Source organism: Coloeus monedula (genome assembly GCF_965178545.1).
Source record: "Coloeus monedula genome assembly, chromosome: 5".
Lineage (NCBI taxonomy): Eukaryota > Metazoa > Chordata > Aves > Passeriformes > Corvidae > Coloeus > Coloeus monedula.
In genome coordinates this window covers 33,567,374-33,590,302 of record NC_138785.1, presented here as the reverse complement: position 1 = coordinate 33,590,302, position 22,929 = coordinate 33,567,374, and the positions used below count along the sequence as shown (strand labels likewise).

Below are 22,929 nucleotides of genomic sequence, written 5' to 3'. Positions count from 1 at the left end.
TATTTACTTTATCTTCCATTAAAAAAAATAATGGAACATATCCCTGTGCAAGATTACCTGTTTCTTCTATTTCACTGCTGTATTCAAGTAGTTCATAAGTAATTGGAATGTGGGAATGAAAGGGGAATTTCCAGAGTTCTCCCTAAGCCTATGGCAGTTATACAGTGGAGTGTGCCTGCCTTTCCAGGCATTCCAGAAACAGGCGTTTGTTTTCATTGACCTCACCCACACTGAAGACTTACTGCCAACTAAAATCACTTCAGCAAGATGCGAGACATAAAGTGGTTTTAACAATTTTACTTTTCACTGGAAGAGTAATACCATTTCTGATTACTCCAGCCCTGCAAAACTCAGCAGAAATTTCAAAGCCTATCAATTAAAGTGCTTTTCAATCAGGCACATTGTTGAGTATGTCCCTTCTCCTCCTTATGCAGTAAAATTCTGTCTGCCTGCATTACCTCTGTGCTCTCATTACTTTAATTTCACCTTTAAAAGGAGAATACTATTTCAAGCAGAGAAGAAAACACTGCGACCATACTTAGTCAGATTCTTTGATAATTATAGAGAAAAGTATTTTAAAAGTTAAGATCTGTCAGTATTTGGCTGAACTAGGGATGTAAGATCAGCATCTTGTGCTGCCGGTATAGTTCTTTCTCTCTCTCCATTTCACTGGAGAACTTTTTAAGGAATATCAAGTCCCCCAGCTGTTTTCATTTAGCATCACCTTCCATCCAAGCCTACTCAGGAGTTAGCATAACTACTTTATTCTGCAGTGCAGGAATCGCTCCTTCCTCACCTCTGCATGTAGCATGTGCTGGGTTTAGGTGTCACAGTTGTCTTGATCATCCATTTTACAAGTTCCTCTGAGAGAAGAGGGCAAGGCAGCCTGAGCAGGCAGACAAGGAGCAAACTCCACTGGGTTTCCCTGGTCAGCAGGAGCAAGGAGCCAGGACTCCAGGCTACCACACAGAGTGTGCGTGCTCTGCTGCTAGAGCAGAGCTCTCTTGGCCTGGGCCTTGGTCTCCAGGAAAATACTTGCTCCATTGAACTGGCACATTTGCTGCATTGCAGTGATGACAGAGGATTACTTAATTGGCAGGAATTGTTCTAGATTCTAGATTGTCAGTTTGTTTAGTGGAAATCAGAACTGAGACTTGAGAGAAAGCTACTGCCACGCAGGCTAAGTCAGAAACTGAGCAATTCCCACCTTCTGGGTTTCACATATGCTGCCAGCAAAAGTTTGACTGTAGCATTTCATGGTGTATCCGGGCTGGCTGTACTCTGGGCACTTCACAGGAATGGGAATGATGGGCTATGCTAACAGAGGGGTTGTGCTTTGCTGTTTCTAGTGCTTGAATAAAGTAGACACAAATACATACACACACTTTCTTTAGCAGTGTCACTATTCTACCTAGTATTATTGGGGTTTTTTCTGCCTTAGCTTTCCCCATAAAGTAAGAGACAGGCTACAGTGACTGTACCATGTGAAGAACGGCGAGATCTTGCTGTTTCTTCTAAACAAGTAATATGCTAGTGTGATAAGTCCATTTTATTTTCTTCAAAGCGTCTTGTAATGGTTTCTCTAATATCAGTGATCCTGCCATTCTGTGCAACAGAACAATTTTTCAAGTAATTAACATTAGAGTGACAAGTGGGTTGAAAAATACTCCTAGACTAGAACAAAAAATGTATTTCAGCTGGCTTTTATGAGTCTCCTTCCTTCGTTCAGAATGTGTGATGGGTTTTATTGCCATTTTTCAACTTCCTTATATTCTTAATTTCGTTGCAGTGTTTCAGCAAAAGGCCACTCGAGCGACCAGTGACAACAGCAGGACATACTGCGAGGCCAGGAATCCCGGTACAGAATTTCATTTAGCTTTTTAACTGCCTTGATATTTTTCAGTAGAACTAATTGAGTTTTGCTGTGACTTGATTTTGGGTGATTTAGCATCTGTTTTGCCACCTATTATTTATATCCTTAATGGTATTGCAGCACTAAGAGATCAGATTAAAGAAAGAATACTAAAAGTTACAGTCTTGTAGGAAAGATTTGTAGAGTCAGAGTTACTTTACATTTTTCTGTTTCCTTTCATCATTGTGATTAAAGCTAAGAAAAGGAAGGACAGGAGGGCTCAGCTGTGCACTAATTCCAGCCATGGAAAGACAGTAGTAGGAGGAGCAACAGTTTCCTCCTGCATGCCCCAAGATCCATGTAAAATTAATTACTTGTGGTAGTCCAGTTGTTATTTGAGTTGTAGCACATTACAATGTTGCTACTATAAATTCCATTAATGGTACCCTAAAATAATTAATATTATTACAATAATAATTAATATTATTACAAAATGAATAAACACTGAGTGAAGATATTTCCTCCTGCTTCAGTTATCAAGTAGCAGGTCAGGATTAAAGCATACAGAGCAGCATGTAATCACTGATTTATTACTGCACTGGGGAACTGCAGTCTCCAGTGCTGCTGACACTGCTTTGCATGAATGCTAAACCACTTAAGAAAAGAATACAGGACCTTCTAGATCTTACTGTGGTGGAATATTGGTAGCACAGCTCCACAAACCAACCTCGTGGCCTTCTTTGATGGAGTGACTACACGGTTTTATGGGTCTGAGGAAATATACTCACACCCCTTTTGCTGGTACAAACAGTGCAGTTTTACCTAACCTGGTCTGATCTGCAAATAATCCTGTCAGATGAAAGGTCATTAATCCATCAAAATTGAACCAATTAGCTGAGAAGCAAAAGAGTAGAGATTCATGCTCACTGTGTGCTGGTATGATCAGAAAGAGTACTGGGAGAAGCCAAAGTAGCTGTTTATTGCTTTCCTTATTGTATTTCCCTTTGAGCAATCATTCCTTGCTTGAAATGAAGATAGTGGTAACAGAAAAACTGACCCAAATCATATTGATGGTTTAAACTTCTATCCTGGCCACACTCCCCATGCAGTGAAGGAGGTGCAACAGCCTCGTAGAGGGCTCGGAGACCCCCGTTGCATGGCTTCTCATGTGTTCTGGATCAGCCATTCCAGTATCAGTATCCTGGAGAGAAGCAGTGCTACAACTCCCTGGACCAAGCTGCGAATCTGATAATGCACATCTCCCTTTAGATGTGCACCTGTATCATATTCTCCAGGGACACTGGGCTGCAGGGTTTTCTTGTTGCTGCAATGTGTTTAATAATTTGGAGGAAGAAAATCTTGTGAAATTTCAAAATGCTTCCTTACCAAACTTTTGAGATATGCAATGTAGGACATTGAAGAAGAAAGGGATAAAAAGGCACTGTGGCTATTTTATATAGCAACCATTTCCTTTAAAATGTCAGTAGTACAGTAGTAGTGCTAGTAGGAAATTCTTTTATGAACCAACGCTAATGGAGAATCCGTGGACCTGGGCAGTAGTAATGATCAGAATGTTTGGTATGCAGCTCTGCTGCCAGAGAGTAATGGTAGAATCCACATTGATTTGTTGCATTTCTCACTTTGTACGTTTTGTTGTAGCAGCACACAGAGGCCACACTGAGACAGTAACTTACAGCACTGTGGTACACAACATCCCTCCTGAACAGAAGGAACTCATCCACTTGCAGGAACAGGTGAAAAAGGGGGAAATTTCTGTGGATGAAGCCCTTGGCAGGTTTAAGGAGTGGCAGAACAAAAAGCAGAGGCTACCATTCACTCAACAGGTATGAGTTTGAAATTTTTTCCTTGGTAGGAATCTTGATCTGAATTCTGAAAACAAGATCTTGTGTTTTGGCTCCTGCATATGAGATCAAAAGTAATAATCATGATTTACACTCAAATCGGCTCCCAAGGAGCTTGCTGCTTACGGTTCTGATTCTTCTAGAAACCCATTTCCACTGTTGTTTGATTACTTGAGAGGTTTTCTGAATTTGGTTAAAATCCAGAGTTAAATATGTTGGTCTCATAAGACTTGTGTTTTAAACTGTTGGGTGATGTGCATCTTTCATGAAGCCTTATGTCACCAAGCAAGCCAAATGTGCTATTGAGCAGTGTCAGCTAACAGAAACATGACTATATCAAACTTACATTTATTACATTCATTTAATATTTATTAACTTACATCAGGCTTTATGCCTGTCTGAAAGTGTTGAATATACTTAGTGAAATCCACAACTGTTGGCAAGGCTCTACAGCTCCTTTCTATTCAATGTATGGAGTAAATTGAGGTGCACAAAAACAGGATTTACAAAAGCCCACACACTGAGTCACTGAAAGAGCTGCATCAAAGCTGCGAGCCATGGAGAGGAGGTCTGTTAATTACTTCTAAAAGACACATGGAGGAGGAGGTTATACCCTCATTTTATTTGAGGTCATGCATTAAGAAAAATAATTTCTTGTTGTCCTTTAGGTCGTTTAGTAGAAAGAGGAAAAGCAAAGCTAATTTACTGCTTTTCAGAGTGGGAGAGCTATCAGATGCTGTCAGCAAGGAAAATGCTCTTTGTGTTTGCTTCTACTTGAAAATCTGAGCTTTGTCATCACAGTGGAACATTCAACAGCAAAAATGCAAGGGCCTGGAACAGTTTGGGAGCCCATTTCCCAAGCTGGGCACCAGCAGCACAGCACTGGGAATGTGAGGGATGCCCCCTTCCAAATCCATCTGCAGCCAAGCCTGTGGATGAATTACTGGTATTGGTCTCTCAGTCAGGGGCATTTCTTGTGGAGGAAGATGGTATCTAATCTGTGCCATGATAGCAGCACCAAGTTGTAAGTCTTTTTTTTTTTCTTGGTGAACTGTAAGATGCCTGTATTTCAAGGAAGATTTACTTGGCCTGTTTTCAGTGCTTCAGGGAAAAAGCTACTTTGTAGTGGTGGTTTATACTCTGCATTGCATGTGTGACTTTTCTTTGGTTTTGTGCCATAGAAAAGTCTTTTCTTCTTACTCCTCTTATAACCATGATTAACTGACTTCATGCTGTCACTGCAGTTGTTTGTCCTTCAAACTTGGATTGGATTTTTGAGGAAAAATTGCTTGTCCAAAAAGAAACCAGCCCCAAAACAAAAAACCCCAAAGAAACAAAAAAATAACATCCAAGCCTCTGTAATCTAATGCCAGAATCATTGTAACTTAACTGCTGGCGGGGATAACTCCGCAAAACTCTTAGGTAAAAACGGCAAAATTAGCATCATAAGCATTTTTCAGTCCTTTAAAATTATTTTCCAAGAGAGAGATGCTTGGTGTTCAGAATGCTAAAGAATCCAGCTTTTTATATTGACTTACTATTTTACAATAAGCTTCCATTCCTGATCTCTGCTGCTGATTTTATGCTTATTTTTTTACTTAAAGGAGAAAGAGCATCATCTTAGAGACACCACTATCAGGAACAGACAAGAAAATGAAAACCTGAATGGTAAGTTGCACTTCTTCTGCTTTTTAGGACTCTGAAGCCTTGAACTGTAAGTACAGTGCAGAAGTCTGATCCAAACCCTTTTGGATTGGGCACTGAATTTGTAATGACCATTTTCTGTATCTGACCACATTTATTTTAGCATAATCAGGCCTTCAGCTGTATCAAGATTTCATCCCAAAGATTAAATCACTACGAGTTAATGGGGCAGAAAATTTACCAAACCTCTGTGGCTCAGCTTTTTTGTAGCCTATTTCCTACTGCATCATCAGAATTTGGGTAGATGGCTTCTTGATGACTTCAATATTTTATTTGTAAATCAGCCATCAATTTGCAAATTCTTGATAACCTTTCTACTAGTACAGCAGTTTTTTTTAGTATTATGGTCATTATGTAAAGCTGTACCATTGGTGATTTAAGATGCCTTTTTCCCTTTTCAGGGAGAAAAATGGGATTTTTGGGGTTGTCCTGTGCAGGGCTAAGAGCTGGACTCTGTGATCCTTGTGGGTGCCTTCCAACTCAGAATATTCTATGATTCTTTGTGATTGAATGTCATCTGCAATAGTATAGGTCATCTGCTTTTCCTGCAAATGATTTTCTCTCGTTGTTACAAAAAGAATCTATTAGATGGTATTGGTTTTAGGCCTGTGATTTCTGTAAACTTCAGTACATATGCTGAAAGGAAAATCAGTGTTTCTTTTTCACATTGGACTTAGTGCCATTTGTATATCTCTATTTAAAATTATCACCCCAATGTGTTATTTCCTTACTGCAAGAGAGAAAAATAATGCACAGTACTGCTTTCATTATTCTCTTAGACAGTATTGTATTTATGTGAACTTTTGAGATATTGTAATTAATTAAGGGAAATTCTTGCTGGCCTGGGGGCTTCTTTGCAGTCCAGATACTTCAGTTTAATATCCTCTGTGGCTGGTGGGGGTGCAGTGTCCTGAGCTAAAGTCTTCACAAGGTGATCAGAACCTGAGGGCTTGGGATCACTGCAGCTCATGGTAACATGAGGGTGATTCTTGGGAAGTATTTGTCTGTAGGGTTTCATTTTAAGGCCACAGCAGCAGTCCTGCCTCTGTAGCTGTCCTCCCTCTCCAGAGTTCATTTATTGGATCATACCAGCAGAAATGTAGTATCAACACTAGAATTGTTAATTTTGTGAAATTATCCAGTAACTCAGGTAATGATCCTTACATTCCCTTCTGATCCTAACCTCTCTGCCCTCTGTTACACTATCATATATCCTGTGATGCATATAAGTCAGCAGCTTTGCACTGCAGAAACGCAGTGGGAAGAACCATTATGGTCTGTGTCCAACAACAGAAATCAAGTATTTCAATGCTTGAAAATAAGGATTTCCTCTAGAGCTGGAGGCACATTGATGGCAAGAGTAAACAAGGATCTCAGAAGGCCAGTATCTATGTCCAGACATAAAAAATTGCCTGAAACAAAAATGACAATCACTTTCTTTTCTCCTTCAAGGTTCCTAATGAAGGCAGACCAGAGAGCATTCATTTGAGAGACATTTTGTTTCACATGCCATTTAGTAAAGTGGTATGTGTGAATGTCAGTAGTCCTCAGGTTTGTTCAAAGAATTCTAGTTTTCACATGTATACACAGGCTCTCCCTGCTGTACCTTTAAAAACATGGGCCTCTCTCTCTAGACTCCGTATTTGAAACCAGGATTTGGACAGTCTTTTTCATAGACAGTTTTTGAAGTCGTGATTGAGGATTTAAAGAGATCACATCTGAAGTCTGTTAGAAAATGAATTTGATTTTATTTTAATGAGAAAGGAAAATATCTCCTACAAACTAGTATGGAACATAATTTTTAGTTTCTTGGTAATTTTGATCTTGCTTCCACTGTAATGAAGTTATTAATGAGGGTGGCACTCATTTCAGTCTTCCACTATAACATTAGATGCTATCTTAAAGTTCATGTCTCATTTTGTAACAGTTTAGTATAGGACTGAATAAAACCTAAAAAAAAGAAATCAACTGCAAAGCAAAAGGTTCTGCCACTCTTGGAGTGCAACATCGACAAAACCCTATTTTTAAGAACAATGAAATAAGGCGTAGGCTTGTAGAACGTTCATTTGTAGAAGGTACAGGCACAGACAATAGTTTAGCTCAATATTATATAACACACATATGGTCTGGCCTGTAGATATTGATAATACTTGTTTTTTTTCAAGATGTTAGCCAACAGACCAAAACCAAGAAAAAAAAATACCTGAAATAAAATTTCAGGGAAATACATAAAAGGGTTGTGGACAGAAACGCCACTTTTATATCTGAGTAGCCCAGATTTTTCAGGGTACACCACCAAAGTACTGAACTAGAAGTAGCTTACTGCCCATGGGAGACCTCCTTAAGCATAGGGTAAGGCTTGAGAGTCTTGGGTTTCTGCATGTCCACTAACAGAGCAAATGGCAGCAGCTGAGACAATATTTAGGCAAGGATTACTAGACAAGTTTCCTTTAAAGTCTTAAAAAAACCCGCAGCTTTCACGTGCATCCCACGTCCTTACTTCCTAGCACATGGGAATATTTAAAAACCTGTGTGATGCCTATCTACATCATTGGGCACTTGAAATACCTATGTGAATCTCAGCCATTTCTGAACATGGAATTTCAAAATCTGCCTACTATTGCAGTTACATTATGGCACCTTGTGTGTCACATCCCACAGCTTTAGTCATCCAGCACCTAAAAATATGCACAAGATTGCAGAAACTACATAAGAAGGTTTGAGTTGCTTGTAGTTAGCTATCTCGTCATAGCTAATCTCTGTAGAGCCTTGAACTTGTTCATTAGGGACGCAGAGTAAAGTGCCAGGTTCCTCATCAAAACTGGGAATGACTGATGCTCTGTTCTCCAGGCCTGGCACAGCAGCAAGAACTGAATAGTAGGTGTCCCTGCTTCATTGCTAGGTAATGAGCAAGACAGAGGCCAAAGAGGACAACCTATAACTCAGCTGGCCTTCAGGAGACAAATACTGCATTAAGCAAATGTTAAGCTTGATTTATTTTTATTGTTGGTGGTGTTACTACAACTGTTATTATTTCAATGCCAGCAACTTCTATAATGGTTGAAGGTAGGTCTTGGAAAAAATTTTAGATGTTTTAGTAGTCCTCCAATGACAAATATACCCATGGGACAAATGAGCGATTCAGTCTTAGCAGCTGTTCAGTCTTGGTCTCCCTGGCAAGACTGGCAAGGTAAGTGGCTTGCTGTGGAAAGGTCAAAGCTTCTTCCACAGGCTACCCAACTGCAAGCATTTATTTCTTAGCTGTTAAAATCAGTAGGGACTGACACTGGAAGTGGCCTTCCTATCCAAGAAGGGCAAGCTTACTAGCTGTTGCTGTAGGCTGTTTAATACTGACCTGCTCCTGTAAGTAGCCAGGTCATCCACTGCAGTAAAGGCATCCTCCACAGAATTTCTTCTTCCAGATTTTGATTTCCAAATCTGTAGATGCCCAACTTGCTGCCAAAGACCAAATCTCTTCCTCTTTCCCATCTTGATCCAAAAAACACCCAGAAGAGCACTGTGCACATTCTACAAACTGGCAGGTTATTGATTACATTTGCTATCCAAAATGTCTGGCTTCATTCCTCAGCCCTCATCAGTGCCTTGTTTTTAGTCCAAGTTGCTAACAGATTGCTTATTCATCAGTTGATGCCTGTCCAGCTTGCAGGTTGTGACTAAGTAGAGTTCCCTGAAAACTGAAAAAACATCTCTCATTTTTGAGCACAACCACCAATTTCTGTTGTCTCTGCTAAGGTAATAGGACGATGAACAAAGACAGAGCCTAATTTTGGCATTTGGATCCACAGGCACTAAAACTGCTTTAGTCAACCCAGTTAGCAAAGTTGAAATACCATGGGACCCTGAAGCACATACAAGCTTTTGTATGTTTGGACGGTGAGGAAGTCATAGAAAAGCTGCTTTTTTCTTCATGACTTCAACAGTATTTCAGTCAGGACTTCTAATCTTGAAAATACTTGCTCGGTATTTTACAATAGTGTCCACTGGACTTGTGAAGGAACAGCTGTAGCCTGGCTTATTCCCAATTTCTTAGCTTCACATGATGCTCACAGTTTAAATCTAGAAAATAACAAAAATCTGTTTCCTGCCTTTTTGTCACCAAGTCAGGTCTTCATGAGGCAAGTTCACAGTCCCACTGCTGACAGGAGTTCACCAAGACAATGAATATCCATGTAACTCTTGCCTCTCGTAATTGCCACCAAGAGAGACCAACCTTGCTGTTGGGAGTAAGAGTTGTACAAAATCTACCTCATGTCATTCTCCCACACAACAACTGCTTATTTCTGTGAATGTCTCTTGCTCCCCTGCTCCCAGGGACATGTGTTGTCTTCATATTTGAAGTAAAGCACATAAGAAGTGACTCATTGTAGAAATGTGTTTTCTGAATTATTCAGCTTTGAAAGATATTCTGCACAAGCCTAACTTATTGATTTCAATTATTATTGATTGCACCTTTTTCTTTTTAGTCTACAACTAGGAGCCCAACAGACAAGGAACAGATGCCTAATTACGCAAGGTAAGAACAGGTATATGAATGCACACACACACACACACACACACTCTCATGCACAGACATGTTGTTTGTCATGGAAACGAACACTTGTGGAGGAACTTTGCATCAGAGTGCACTTGTGTAACAGGAGGAGGGGAGTGCATCTCAGAGGCTCTGATTTCACAAGATAAACCGTTATCACTGGTCTGGTTTGGACTAGAACTTCTGTTTTATCAGCTATCAATCTACTCTGGTTTAGCGCAGGGCAGATTAGCAAGCAGTGAGGCACTCACTTGTGGGTGCAGCTGAAGAGAGCTCCTGCCAGTTATTGCCACTAAGGCAGGGTATGCACCTAAAAGCTGTGTCAGAGTCCAGCCCTACATCCTGATTTCACAAGTAGTGTCAACCATATTGAATAAAGTTGAAAGCCATAGCTACAAGGATGTGTGCAGATTAAACATGAGACCAGTGGTCATTTCAGTGCTGGGAGGCTTAGAGGTGAGGATACTGTCTCCACAAACAGCAGAATTTTCCAGTGGTTGTGCTAGTGAGTTTCTTGGGTTTGGGGCATCTAATGAGCTCTTTAATAGTTGGGGGGTTTAAGTATTACTGTCTGCTACCTTGTCATATTACTATTACATTAATCTATTGTTATAGTATTAATATTTTTGCTATTGTTACATAATATTATTAATTTTGTTAAATAATGTTTGTTCACAGTAGCACATTGAAGCAGTTTATTCCTAAAGACAACTGTAATTTTAAAGGCTTTGTTAGCTAAGTTACTTTGATTCAATTTCCCTCTCCAACTTCTCTGACTGAGGGGAGTGCAGTGTGCTACTGTTGTAACATTATTTTTTGGCATTGAAAATGGATTATCTTCAGTGGGGTCTCTTCTGCCACCCTACTCTCATGTAAAGGAGAGGGAAGTTGCTTCTTGCAACAAGTGTGTGTCCATGTCTCGTTTCTGGAGCCAGCTGCTCACCTGCTCACTGGAATGCAGAGTCCCCACCATAAAACCATAGGTACCTCCTCTGCTGCTGCTTATCCTCTGAATCACTTGTTCAGGCACCCCCCTTCAAAAGTTCTCATAAGAACAAAAAAAAAGGGTCTTATGACATGAGCTGAAAATGAAAAATTAGTGTTCCTTCTTCAAGGGGCAGCTTGACTCCTACATGGGCATTCCTAATGGAGCTGTTTCCTTTGCTGGAGATGAAGTCACCTATACTTAATGAGTAAAAAAGCTTTGAATTTTGAAAGCTCATAGGCTGGAGAAAACTACTACAAAAAGCTGGGTAATATCAGAGATGGTTATAAATTCCAGATTGCTGAAGGGAAATGAATCATGCAAGGGGAGAGGGGGAATTACCCCTGGGATCAGAATAGGTGATTTCTGTCACTTGTAGAAAATCATTATGTGGGAGAGAGAAGGTAAATTAGAAGTGGGAGAACTTGCAAATACAATTTATCCAGAATGTTCAATAAATTCTGTTTGTGAATTATGCACAGCAACCTCCAAGATTCTCCTCTTCTGCAAAGTGTAGCCTCTTCATCGTTTTCTTGCTCTTGTCTCTCTTCAGATTGGTTCAAAGAAACCACAGGTTTTTTTAAGACTAATTCTGGGAAGATTATAGAGTGTTTGACTGTTACAAAAAATTCCAGATAAACATTCAAGATCTACCTTTCTATTGCTCATGTTTTGACCCCCCCACAGAGTTGAGTCTTCAAATCCAGTGCAAAGTTCTTAGCTTACTTAGCTAAGAATCACATTTTCCTTACATGAGGTGGGAGGAGGATAAGGGAATTGATATCCAGCTGGTGGACCTGAAGGTATAGAATGGTTTTGATTCTTTCATATTCATTTCAACAAATACAGTTTGATCTTATTCTAAACAAACTTGACCAGTCTATTGAATAACAGGAATTTTTCATCATTACCTACAGTGAGACTCCTCAGCCAGCTGCCCATCAGCTTCCTCTGCTTGGCATCCCACACGTGTTCCAGATGTGCCCTGACAGCCTCGGGCTCCAGCCCATCCTGCTGCAACACCACTGTGGGGTCATTGCTGCGCTTCCAGTGCCTTGGAATCTCTCACCTGGACCAACCCTGGAAGATCAGTACTACTAAAGCAAATTAATAAGATTTCTTGTGTCAGCATCGAATTTTACACCTTTTCTTTGCTTTTTCTTTTTCCAAGATGACAGCTGACAATTTCTATAAAGATGTATTGCGTGCTTTGGTTAATAATTTTTAAAGTCATTTCAGTTTTTCCATTGTGCTTGATAAATTGTTTAAAAGTAGATTTTATGCACAAAAGAGGAAGATTGTAAAAGGTTATGAAGATTACAAAGTGAAAGTAAATAAAATTTAGCTTTTACTGTTTGTTAGAACATTTTTATATTAACTTTATGTAAAAATTTGTCTTTCCTTGGAATAACTATTTCATCACCAGTTTAAATACTTGTACTCACATCAAAGCTAATTTCTTAAGCCCAACTATGTCAGTCAGTACTAATTATCTACTAATGCATTAAAGTGATTACAAGAATTTGGTTTACAGGGAAATTGTGTTTTGTTTAGTAAGTTGACTGAGGTAAATTATATCCAGAACAAAACAGAATTACTTTCTATTGCATTAACACAGCAAAAGTAAAGGAATAAATATGGTTAATGGGTATAATGGCCTGCATTCCCAGAGTGTTATTCCACAAAATTTAAGTGAGCATATGATGATACAAGAGTATGCAAGATGAGTTGCCCTATTTCATGCACAAAAACAAGGAAAAAACCTCCTTAATAGAAATACATTTTGCTGCTTGTTAAAGTGACACCCAAATTTGGAAGAGGGGAATGGATTTGAAGTTCAAGCCCTCAAGGCTCATATTATTTTTCCAATCCAAATAAATTATTGTGCCAAGTGAACTTTTAGGAATAAAAATAAGCCAAAAAGCCAGTGTTGGGATTTGAAAATAATGACAGAATCTTGAAAGCATGTAGATTTAAAGTAATTAAAAATCTATTTTCTCTTTTAAATGGGTTGATTAAACATTTTCAGGAAATTATTTGTTCTGTGGGGAAAACCTGCATTTCTGTTAGAAACACTCCTGACAAATACTGCAGATGTATTGCTATTAAGTCATAAATATTCAGTGACTGCTGTGTGAGTGTGGTAACATAGCTTTGTGTACCATACAAAGCTATTTGAACCACAGCAGAAGCCCTGAAATTTGTAATGCATTCCAGACCTGGAAATAGAGTCAGTGTCTGTGAACTGAGGGGCATGAGACTGTCAGGCTTTATAGGAGAGAAGCTGGGATGTTTTAAGACTCACCTGGCTACACAGAAATGGGAGTGGGGAGAATTATTTGGAAATCCAAATGAGCATAAGCTGTTATATACCCCTTAAGAGGTCCTTCTTTCTGCCCTCAGAAATATTTATATTCTTACAAACCTAGCTAGTCAGTGTATCCCTGGCAAGCATTCCTGACGGATTGACATGTAAGTGGAAAAGAGAACATAAAAAATGAAAAGGTTCTTCATGTTGGTACCTGAGGTCTTTACTGCCATTTGTTGCTTGTTTCTGTAGCAGAGGAGATTAAGGGACCTTTCCTGGGAGGAAAGTCCTCCCAAACTTTCAGGCAGGATCCGGGTGCTCTCTGTGCTGCCAAGGGAGGGGCTGTGGCCCAGTGGCTCCTGTGCTCCAGTGAGAGGGCACCTGGGCAATGCAGGGAGTTGTGGTCAATGGTAACAAACAACAGAACTGGAAATTTGCAAGAATAAAGCACAGACACTTACATCAAGGAAATAGTGTGGTTTTTCTCAGGGAAAAATAGAGTGTGACAATACAGCAACCATGCCAAACACACAAAGTTGAAGCCTGAGGGTAGCTCCCCTCAGGAAATAGAAGTTCACTCTATGTGCATGCATGTGTTTGCATCTCTAATGTGATACTCCACAGTTTCCAGCCCAGGATAGTTTAGGATTACCCATAACAAAGCAACTCCTGTTCTCTGCTTTTGCTGCTTCACCCAAGCCCTGCTCTAGATGGCCCAAGTACGGCAACATTACAGGTTTGGGCAGCCCTGTTTTACAAAAAGCAAAGAATATTTTCAGTTCCTGCAGCTGGGGCAGCTACTTCTGCCCCGTCACAGATGTACAGTCTCAAAAGGATTGCAGATAGCAAGGGAAGATGGGGAAGACATGCAGTGTCACTTCAATGAAGAAGTACTTCTGCTACACCACAGATTTGTTTGTTTTATGACTCTAGTCTCCTCTGACTCTTGATACTATAATGTAGAACACCGAAAACCTAAACCAAAGAAAATACACCCTGCCAAAACCCAGATCAACTGTTGCCAGTCTACAAAATCTTCCTGAAAAATTGTGTGTAATCCATAACAATGCAATTTCTATGGTATTAAATTCCACAATGGCTAAGCAACAAGTTGAAAACAGGGCTGTTGTTCATTTGGGTTTTGTTTACACACACAGAATTCCCACCCACCCATACTTTGAGGTAGCAAGCCAAGGCCCCAGAGGAGAAGTAAAGGGATGGATGTTTTGGTTTTTTTTCTTTCTCCAGAGGGAATTTTTTCATCTCAGTGTAGTTAATTATGTTCAAGCTACAAGTAAAATCATTACAAAAATAAGAGCATCTGTTCCCCACCCATCTCATACTCAGTATTCACGATGTTTTCTGCTGCAGGATTTCCATACATTTCCTCAAGGTGTGCCACTGAACTTCCAACACGTTTCTAAAAAGACATTCCGACACAAAGGAAGTCCTGAAGTTTTGCTAACCAACGTGCCTCACCGACAGGGAACATCAGCAAGTGCCTGTTAGGCAGTGCATGAACAATTAAGTAAATCACAGGAGCCTGAGAGCCTAACAGAGGCAAGATCCCTGTTGTAGGTGCTCTAAAATATTAGCTAAAATAGCTGAAATATTAGTTTCATTGTCAGCTAGGGGATTCAGTAGCCAGCCCATCAGCAATAACACCACTCCACACTTCCAGCTGGCAGTATGTATTCCAATGAACTTGAACCAATAATTCATTGAAAAATAAATACTTTTAACAGTGACATCCAAGAGAAAGGAAACAATGCAGAGGGATCCACAGTGACTGCAGTTATCAGCAAGTTTGATCTGCCAGGAGCCTCATTACAGGAGAGGTTTCAGTGAGTCAGCAGTGCTCAAAGATTGTCCACTCCTTGCTGAGGTAACTCACCATTTGGATGTAGCCTGTCATCCATGAGGGGGTGGCATGGCCTTGCTGGATGTTCACCCTATGAAGAAATACAGCATTTCAACACCAGTGTAACATGCAGCAGAGTGAGAATAAATATCAACTCCTACCTTCTTTTATTAAAGAAGCTATGATCCGTGCAGGAATGTAAATGGTGCTGAAGATACATTTCAGTCTTCATAGGAAACATCTCCTGTGATAAGAGCAGGAGCAAAATGACAAGAGTTGTCCTGACAGTGCTCGAGGGGGTGTGAATAACAAAGAGGAGGCAGAACCATGCAGACTGACTGCTCATCCCCTTCATTTACTGTAACCAACTTTCTTCCTGACAAACTTCAGAGTCATAATTCAGTAACGCTGAAGTGAGTCATTCCAGAAATAGGCCCCAAGACAAGCCATCAACAAGCAAGGTGGAGGGACATAATCAGCCATTCTAGACACACTGGGATGCAGTAGCTGAAATTAAGAACTGCATCAAGAGAGCAGGGAAAAGTTTAATGGAAGCAGAAAGTGGTCCCAGGGAAGCAGCAGTCACTTTATGCCAGACTCCTAGTACAAGAAATCAGAAGACATGTACCAGCATCACTCAACTCTCAACAGTAATTTCAAAGGCTTGGATCAGCCTCTTCTTACTGGAAAAAAACCCCAGGAATAAAGTACCCAGGTCTCAGCTCACTTTTGCAAGGACCCTCCATACACACAGACAGTAGGGGTCCAACAGAGGTGAAAAATCCATTGAGGCTGCCCAACACTGTAAAAAATACACACATGAGCTGCAATTGTTTGCAGATGCAAGTGACATACAGTACTAAAATGTTGACCAGAAAAAGTTTACTGTTACTATCTATACAGAGAATGCACCTAGCCTGGTAAAAGGGGAAAAAAAAAAGGTTCATCAATTGTAATGCTAAAATGCCTCATTATGAACCTGTGGTTTCAGCCCTGGCAGAAGACAGGCCAAAATATTTCACCCCAGGGCACTAACCTATGAAGCTTGTATGGGTTACAGCAACTTTTCAGAAAGTAACCATGGATCCAGTGCATTTCAAGGCAAGACTCATGGGTCTAACAATTATCTGAGGGACTTTTTCCTAGCATGGATTTGGGTAATTCAGTCACCTTCTCTGGTGCTTGCAAAGCCTTTCTCTGCCAGATTAAGTGCTGTTATCAGAAGTCTTTCTGTACAAAGATATTTATAGATAAAGAAAAAACCCCAAACTTAAATGGAGATCACAAAGCAGACTTGTTAAACTTTGTTGTAGATTTTGAGGTTGCCATAAGCACTTCTACCTGCAAGGCATGGGCTGGCACACGCCATTGCTGTTTATTGCACTACAGGAGCACCCACATGGCCTCAGTCTGGAGATGAGGATCCCACAGATGTAATATACAGGGCCCTACAGCTTAGATTTCAGTCACATTCAGAAGACGAGAGTCAGGGACCACAAGGAAGCAGTAAGTAACGGAACATACAGATTATGGCAGGTAACCTCATCCCTCTCAATTTACCATGTTAGTAAGTTTATATGCCCTTTTCTACCCAAATCTGATATCTGACTAGACATCAAAATCTAGACAAAAACCTAAACATCAAATCCTAGACAAGCAAATGCCAGCAGCTGCCAGCCACCAAACAGAGCCCACATCAGCTGCCATTCTCCCAAGTCATAGTTCTAGCGAGAAAATTCTGCTCAGTTTTACAGAGGATCTTCCTCTTCTTAATGCATGGAGTGAGTTTTAAGTTGCCTTTATACCATACCTGACTGACCCTAGTTTATGAAGAGGAGGCTAAAATCACACTAACTCCTGTGGGAAAAGTGCCTTACGTATTTTTATTTCTCAGTATCAGACATCTGTGGTAATTCCAGAAACAAGAGAAAGAAAGAGGTGGCAGCATTCCTCTGGTCTGATAATTTCATTGCCATTTGAGCATTGGCACATCATTTCTTATTTTCTCCTGCCCACCTAAAACAGAACATTACAAGATGTGAGCACACTGTAAAAGGAGTTTCAGGAAAAGATACATTATAACACTTCTCAAGCAGGATTATTTATTTTCTGGATACTTTTTGTTACTATTTCCTGCAACGTGAGCTTAAACACTGAATTCAATTGCCACCACACAGTATGTGTTTCCTCAATTTTTATGGGTTTGTTTGTTTGTTTTACTCAATTGTCATTAACCAGATCTTGCATTCTATTTCTGACTGGTGATCTGAACACAGTTCTTATTTCTTTTACCAGTTTCACGTATTAGATGTCAGATTTGTGCCTGATTGTATGTGGAGGGCTGTGACCCCTGGCACAAGAGCCCTCTGCACTCTCTTGGAGGAGAGAGGCCTGAGGGCAAAAAGACTCTCCCAGAGATAAGCAACCTTTCTCTGGGTCATGGTGACAAAGTGAAGCACCCCCAGCATGCCTTGTTTCTATATGGTAATAGCCTGTACCCAGTTGGCTAATTGGTTTCTACCCCACCCCCTGCCTTTCCCATAAAAAGCCCCTGTTTCTGCCCCTGGCCAGGGAGCCTTTCTCCCTGGCCGTCCCTTCCCAGGGGCTGCTGGACAACAAAAGCTGCCTCTGTGGAGCTGCCAAACGAGGCTCCTGTCTCTCTGTCCCCGAGATCACCTTGGGTGATTTCACAAAGAGCTGGTATCACTTATAGCAGAGAAGTTGCTACACTCGCTGAAATCCCCTGCTGCCCAGGGAGGCCTGCCATCCCCCCGGAAGAGCTGCTCTTTGCAGGACGCTCTCTCTAGGAAGGTCGGACCAGCATCGGACCAGCATCGGACCCCCTGCGATAATTGTATGCGTTGCAAGATAAGCAAAACTGCACACTGGAGGCATTTCAGAGTAAAAACACAAACTGCTTGCAAAATTAAGCTGAGATTGGGATACTAACAAAATCAGCTCTCCAGAGCATGGGTCAGCTTCGCAAAACAGTCTTTTTGAGAAAGCTACACTTCAGCTGGTGCTTGAAACAGTTAACTTCCTACAGCCCAGTGCTGTAAAATACAATTATGCCTTGTAAGGGAGGGTAAGGTGTAGTACTATTTCACAAAACAAGGTAAGCAAATAATTCTGTGGATCCAAAGCAGGCTCCCTTCCTCCTCCCAAGTGGGACAAGTAGCTTAAGCCCAGCACGAGAAGTGGTGTTTAACCATCACTTGTGCAGGGGTATTCCCTCCAGGTCTACCTTTCCCAGTTCATCCAGAGCAGTGACTGAGCTGTCATTAGTCCCCTCAGGATGAGAGTTAACCAGATAAAGGCTGAAATTCAGTGACAAATTTCTGATGTTTAAGTATCAGGAAGATCAGCTTCCTGTTTGCAGCACAGAACAGCTAATAATTCAGAGGAGACGTTTGCCTGTTCCAAGTGTCATGTCCACAACCACAATACTGTCAGTTTTCCAAGCCGGATGGTCATTACCACTTTGAGATCCTTAATTTCATGAGGTGACTACTCTCTAATTCACTTTTGAAAGCAAGATGTCCGGCTTGCACCAAATAACCCAGATTAAGAGTTAAGATTGTAAAAGCTCATAATTTAGAGTGTTTATGACACTGCTGAAGAAAAAGCAGAAATTTAACCTGCACAGCCTCTCTGATCACTGTCCAACTGAAGTCAAAGATAAGTTATAGCAAATTCTGTATTATTATATCAAGCTCCACTGCTCCAAGCTACTTTAAACGGTCCCTTTGTGTTTCAACAAAATACTGGAAAAAATTGTAATGGTGTTCCTGAGGAAGGACATGACTTGAATTGCATGTGTAAGAATGTGTGCATACTCTATGACACCAACAACAGGGTGAAAAGGAACTGTTTTACCATGGGGAGGAGACTGGTTTTGTTCACTTACAAGTTATTAACTCTAGGGTTACAGACTAAACTCCAATGAAGAGCACAAGATAACTGTTTTAACAGGCAGTTGACAGAAGGCATTTGAGATAATGCACCATTTTCCACAGAATACCAAATTTACATAAACTAAAATCAAAGCAAATGAGATTAGATAGGGTTAGAACAAGTTATGCACTACAGGAAAGCATGTGAGTCCCCTAGTTCAAAGGAAGTCACACAATAATGTTTGTTTCTCTCCTACTCAACCTCTCTGGAGCACTTCATGCATCTGTAGGAACAGCTGAGCCTAGCACCCCCTCCTCCCTCTATTCCATCCCATCTTATCTTGCTATATGCCTTGAGGAAGAAAAGCTGATAGATATCCACCCACACACTTCTTACACCTCCCTTCTGCTTGGTTTCCTTCCCAGAAGGCCAAAAAGGACATGCTTTTTCCCCATGGCATGCCAGCCAACCCTTCTGCAGCCACACAGAAGTTTCCTTTTTTATTCTTCCTTAAACTTCTGCAAGCTTGCTACAGCCAAACCACAACATAGCCCAGAGAGAAACCAGCTCAATGGTGGGAAACACTCTTTTTCTCCCCATGAATAAGTCACAGATAGCATCAAACTGAACAGACTAATGAAACATCCGCATGTCTGTTTTGCTTCACTGACCTAATCTATTTACTAAACACTTTGGGTTTTAGGATATCAGAAAATCCCATAGTCAGTTGCTTGCTCAGTCTCACACAGCCACACTCTCCTTATCTAGCAGCTTTCCATGGAGCATTAAGTTAAGCAAGACTCCCTGCACTCACCACAGAAGCTGCAGTTTTATATATTCAGGAAATTTCAGTACATTTTTAAGAACATTGGCAACCAGGGTATTTTTCCCATTCCTAAAGGGAGCATAGAAGCAAAAATATATCCAAGACAAAACCACATTGGATTCCAACAGCTGGGGGAGTAAAGACCCTTCCACCCTCTTCTTGCTTGTATACCTCATTGTAAAGAACATATTAAAGGGGTGGGTGAGCTGACTCCAAACCTTCCCTTTCCACCCACAGCTTTTGTGGTATTTGCCTCTGTTCAATCATTCATTCATGCTCCCTCAGCCACTCGCCCACATCTGTCCCTTGCTGACAGCCCAGCTGCACACACACATTCCCAATTACAGTGACAGCTCCAGTGTTCCAGTGCTGACAGAACCAGAGGAGCAGCAGGGAGAGAAGGCTCTGAAAGGCCTCAAGATGGACCTTCCCAGGTTTGTAGCACACACACAAGTTGCATGGCAGTGCTCAAGCTCACTCTTGTAAAGCCACTGAAGCAGCCCCCAGGGAACTATTTGCAAGATCAAATTATTGCTGATTTTAGATCCAGAGGCAGCACCGGTAACCATCAAACATGGAAAGAGGTGTTTCCAAAGGAACTGAAGGCAGCTAAGATGGAAGAGCCTGAACTTGAGGAGCTCAACCTTAACAGCCATGGAAAAAGCATCTCCCTGTTACAGTCCCTGGGTTGGAGGTAACCCTGCTCATCCAGCAGACCCTTTGTACAGGAATATTGTGAAAATGCCCACCAGCCTTTCCAGAGACAAAAGCAGCTGCCAGGTTATCTGTGCTCAGCTGCTGCCCACTTTGCCCATGGCCCCACCAGCATCTCACAGAGCACAAGCCTTCCACTGCTGAGCCCAGAGAGCTACATTGAACAGCTCCTCCTAGGGCAGACCCATGCTGATAGCACCTCCACTGCAGCTCCCTGAATGTTATTCAACAGCCCAAATCCATGAGCAAATACAGGCAAAGGAAGAATCACAGAAGGGTTGGGGCTGGAAGGGATCTCTGGAGATCATCTAGTTCAATCCCACTGCTACAGAGGTTCACCCGCAGCAGGTTGCACAGGATCCCTTCCAGGCTGGTTTTAAACATCTCCAGAGGGGATCCCACAAGCTCTCTGGGCAGCCTGTTCCAGTGCTCTGTCAAAGTAAAGTTTTTCCTCATATTCAGATGGAGCTTCCAGTGTTGCCACTGGACACTACTGAAAAGAGTCTCACCCCATCCTTGAGATATCTGTATGCATTGATAAGGTCCCCTCTGTCTTCTCCAGGCTGAACAAGCCCAGCTCCCTCAGCCTTTCCTCGTAAGAGATGCTCCAGTCATGTGATGCTTCAAATTCTAATCAGTCATGTGATGCCTCACATCCTAATAAAGAGTCATTATTGAAGGAATTCAATACAACAAAAATTTAGAAGAGAAAGCATTCATCTTCTACAAACACCATTAGAACTGTGACACCCAGGCATATCTGGGCCCACACTTTTCTGCCTCATGTTTTTCTGGCAGTATTTTCCCCCTTTTCCCTCAGGCTTCAAGGCAAGCTTCAAGACAGTACAGTTGTGCCTCACACAGCAAAGAATCCAGCCCACCCAGCAGTGGGCTACAAGAGCGGTCCTGCAAGGAGTATTTCAAGCTCTCAGAGACCCTCTTGAAACTGAGCATTACTGGCACAACATGATGTATGCAATAGCAAAGGAACTACATGATAGGGCACAGACAAGGAGCATAATAGCAGGAATGGCATCATTCCCTTACTTTATCTTCATTATCTGGCAGTTCACTCTCTCTTCAGGATGAAACCCACAATCTTATCAGCTGATTGCAGTGACACATGCTACATTAAATTCTCCATCAACCAGAGTGTAATAGCCCCCATTGCTGCAGCAGATTGAAAGTGCCATTTTAAATCTCTTTGATTTTCTCAGTAGATATGGGTTTCTGATGAATCATTATGTCTCTGTGTAGCAGAGAGGATGGGTTACAACCCAGCTAGAAAACCAGCAGTGAACACAAAAGATTGTATAGCAACATGATACACAAAGCATGGAAGAATAACAATCAAATGAAGGCTTTCAACCCTGAATGGATTACACCAAGTTTCTAAATTATACAGAGCATTAAATAAGTATGTCTATTTCAAATGTGGTGACTACCTGCTAGGACTGTATTGCAACATTTACTCTTACTTTTAAAGAAATGAGGAGGGAAGAGAAGGATGATGCTGTTGCTGTTCAAGCCCCAGCTGAGACTTGGGCAGCAGGTTGCGTTATCTGAGCACAGCAGCTACTGCATGTAGCTGAAGTCCATACTGGGGTTGCAAGAGGCCACCTGGACTTTTTTTTGGGGGGAGGGGGGGCACAGCCAGTGTGGCTGTCACCACACTGCCACAGGTGCATGCATAGAACAACTTGGAAGATTTTTGTCCTTGGGAGTAGTGCTCTCACAAGGACTGAGATGCTAAGCTCAGAGACTCACCCCAAATCCAAGCACTGCACTTGAAGCCCAGTGGACATGTCTGCCCTCTAACTTGAGTGCTTTGGCATCACAGCAGCAATTCAGGCCCTCTCAGGCACTGAACTCTGGCTGTACTGCAGGAACTACTAAACACCCACTTGTAAGGAATTAGGGATGCAACACCTACAAGCTCAGTTCTGAGAAGCTGACCATCATCAGGCCTACAGTCGTTTGGAAATCCAACCTTCTCAGGTCTCTTCAGCAATCAGCTGTTTTAAACTTCTAAAAGGCATAAAGCTGCTCAAATAGAAAGCCTGCACTTGCAAGGCTAAGACTTAAGAGCATTACAGCATATGCCAGATGTCTTGCCAAGGACAGAGAATACCAGAAAGCCTGAAGCAAAAATTAAAAGCTTCATTTTATGATTATTCTACCTTAAATCATTTACTTGCTGCTGAAATGTGTGGCAACTTTTCAGCTGAACAGCTGACTGTGTTGCAAGGATCACAGAATAAGCTGAGTTGGAAGGGACCCACAAGGACCATCAAGTCCAGCTCCTGGCCCTGCACAGGACCATCCCCAAGAGTCACATCCTGTGCCTGAGAGCATTGTCCAAACACTTACT

The 22,929-nt window shown here is 41.4% G+C and overlaps 1 protein-coding gene across 1 annotated transcript in view; it reads left to right on the top strand.

The window, feature by feature from the left end:
• Positions 1-21,502, top strand: part of BANK1 (B cell scaffold protein with ankyrin repeats 1) — a gene marked incomplete at both ends in the record, with an annotated part of 145,476 nt that extends 123,974 nt beyond the window's left edge. Inside the window, 7 exons of the mRNA XM_082281984.1 lie at positions 1,790-1,858; positions 3,512-3,696; positions 5,319-5,381; positions 6,871-6,969; positions 20,130-20,278; positions 20,389-20,538; positions 21,379-21,502. Coding sequence (XP_082138110.1) covers positions 1,790-1,858; positions 3,512-3,696; positions 5,319-5,381; positions 6,871-6,969; positions 20,130-20,278; positions 20,389-20,538; positions 21,379-21,502 — 839 coding nt within the window. The remainder of the gene's footprint in view (positions 1-1,789; positions 1,859-3,511; positions 3,697-5,318; positions 5,382-6,870; positions 6,970-20,129; positions 20,279-20,388; positions 20,539-21,378) is intronic.
• Between the last annotated feature and the right edge of the window lie 1,427 nt (positions 21,503-22,929).